Raw genomic sequence first — 2,179 nt, forward strand, 5'->3', positions numbered from 1 at the left:
AACCATGATGTCGCGGCAGCATAACCCCTTTTCTAATGGTATTCAATTATTTCTTAACCTGCATAAGTTATTTGTAAGTCCTCTTAAAATCATTATCCCTTTAAGTGAAAATTACACCTTCTAACCATTTTAATTAAAACTTGCAATATCAAATCATGTCAGATATACGGAAAATTGTAGCAATGAGACCATTTGGCAAAATTTCTGAAAAGTCAAATTTTTTTATTTTTTTATTTTTAACTGCTTTTAAATATGTAAATACGTAACATTCTGAATATGCTTTACCCAACAAGAAGAACCATTTAAGAAAAAAAAGAAAAAGATAAAGAAAGATCTAAAATGTCTTTCTCAAGTAGTAGAAGCCCAGCTAAATAGCCCCTTAGTTGGACATGTTCAACTAATTTTGTTCAATACATCCAAGAACTCGCTCTAATGATTAAACAAAGTGAGATGGGAATGAAAATGCCCTACCAGACCCCAAACCATCAAAATATTGATAAACAGTAACAAATACGATTTTATTTATTTTACAGTGAGTTCTTACATACAAGAAACAAAATTTCAACCTGCTATTGGGAAACAATCACAGGCTAATGCCTAAGTAACAAAATTGAGATTATGGGGCAAAGAAAGAGGAAACCTATCAAAAACCGCTGTACATCAACAAGAACTCGACTAGAGTGCATCAATAGACAAAAATGAGTAGAGACTGAGTGACATGTAAAAGGAGGTGTGACTTTGGAATTAGGTCTGAAACTATCATATGCATGTTTTACTCTTTTTACAAAGAATAAAAAGAAAGTTCGCAAATTTCACCTTATAACCGTCAACTAGATTGTATGGTGATGACTGAGATTTTGCTACCTCAGGAAGTAGAGAGTATGAAGAGCCGATGCATATACTTCTCTTTATCATCGATTCTCCAGGAAATTGTGCATTGATTAGGACTGACGTACCTGATGTCAAAGAACATTTTAGTGCATTAACATAAACGGAGAAATAGAATGGAAAATGTTGGTTCCTACTTTATCTTCACAAAGACGATTTATATGAAACCTTTATGGACAACTTTCTAGTTCCTCATAAGTACGTGCAGCAAAAGTTGGTATATTATACTGATTTTGCACTTCCTTATTACATGCAAACATCCAGTTGAAATTACAGGTCTTCTTTTGCTTCAACTCAGCTGTACAGGTTTCTATCTTGTATCTTGCACTATTAAGATCCAATTTAGTCTTGATACATATAAGAATATATAAGCGTACAAATCAATATAATGAAAAACTATAATCAGAATTTAGAGTCGTGGACATTTAAAACATGAAAACAAGATAGCGTTACATATGAAACAAGGTCAATTCAAATATTTAGCGAGTTACCTATCTAGAATCTCACATCTTTTAATTATGCAAGTAAATTGGGCCTTTGTATTCAAATTAGTGAGTTCAAATGAATAGTTGGAATTAGATGGGAGATCCATAATTAGCTAGCACAGCAGTAAATATAACTGAGAACAAAAAGACATGAGAAGACAATGACATCTACTTGTACACTATAACATCAAATCAAATCCATAAGAATATAATGCTCTTAAATTTAAACCTGCATCAGGTTAAAACTAAAAATCCCAAAATTTGTAGGGGGTGATATTGCAAAAGAAAGTTATATTCACATTGAACTCAGATTAATGAATCTATTTACCTTTCAATCAGCCAACAGATCGAGCTTTATTTTGAGACTGAACTCTTCCAATGTAAGGGGCAACCAACAAATCCAATTTTACCAACCAAAGTGCAACTGCAGATGATGTTTGTGGCATGGATGGGAAGCTTGCAAATATTTCATCCAGAAGACAATTTAAATGCAGCTCGTCATTTAATTGATAAAACCAGTCCTCGTCATTTAATTGATAAAACCAGTCCTCGTTAATAGCACTGATAAAATCAGCTAGAACCTAAAGAATTTGTAAAAGCAGATGAGAAAATATAAGTATGAGCCTTTAGATAAGTGAACCAGCAATAATTAAAGACAAAAGAACAGAGATGCAATTTCATCACCTGCAAAAACTCTGCCAAACTCGAAGATCGTCGTAACCTGTTGACCCAAAGATTATGAGCAGATTTTTTCCAAGGCCCCAAAAAGGCATCGTCAGGCAGAACTGTCTGCAAGAAGTACCCCC

At 33.5% G+C, this 2,179-nt stretch overlaps 1 protein-coding gene across 3 annotated transcripts in view; it reads right to left on the reverse strand.

Annotated features, from left to right (window-relative positions):
* Nucleotides 1-493: 493 nt before the first annotated feature.
* The window catches only part of LOC111398102 (homeobox-DDT domain protein RLT3-like), a 9,269-nt gene continuing 7,583 nt past the window's right edge, over nucleotides 494-2,179 (reverse strand). For 2 of the 3 annotated variants that reach the window (XR_002703327.1, XM_023025062.1), the window contains 3 exons: nucleotides 2,058-2,162; nucleotides 1,702-1,954; nucleotides 494-956 (listed from right to left, as the gene is read on the reverse strand). Coding sequence is in view for 2 of the 3 variants with exons in the window: in XM_023025062.1 (XP_022880830.1) it covers nucleotides 1,709-1,954; nucleotides 2,058-2,162 (351 nt within the window). In the remaining variant the exon portion in view is untranslated. The remainder of the gene's footprint in view (nucleotides 957-1,701; nucleotides 1,955-2,057; nucleotides 2,163-2,179) is intronic. The other variant, XM_023025059.1, reaches the window with a different exon arrangement.

The sequence above is a fragment of the Olea europaea genome, chromosome 1, assembly GCF_002742605.1.
Source record: "Olea europaea var. sylvestris chromosome 1, O_europaea_v1, whole genome shotgun sequence".
NCBI lineage: Eukaryota > Viridiplantae > Streptophyta > Magnoliopsida > Lamiales > Oleaceae > Olea > Olea europaea.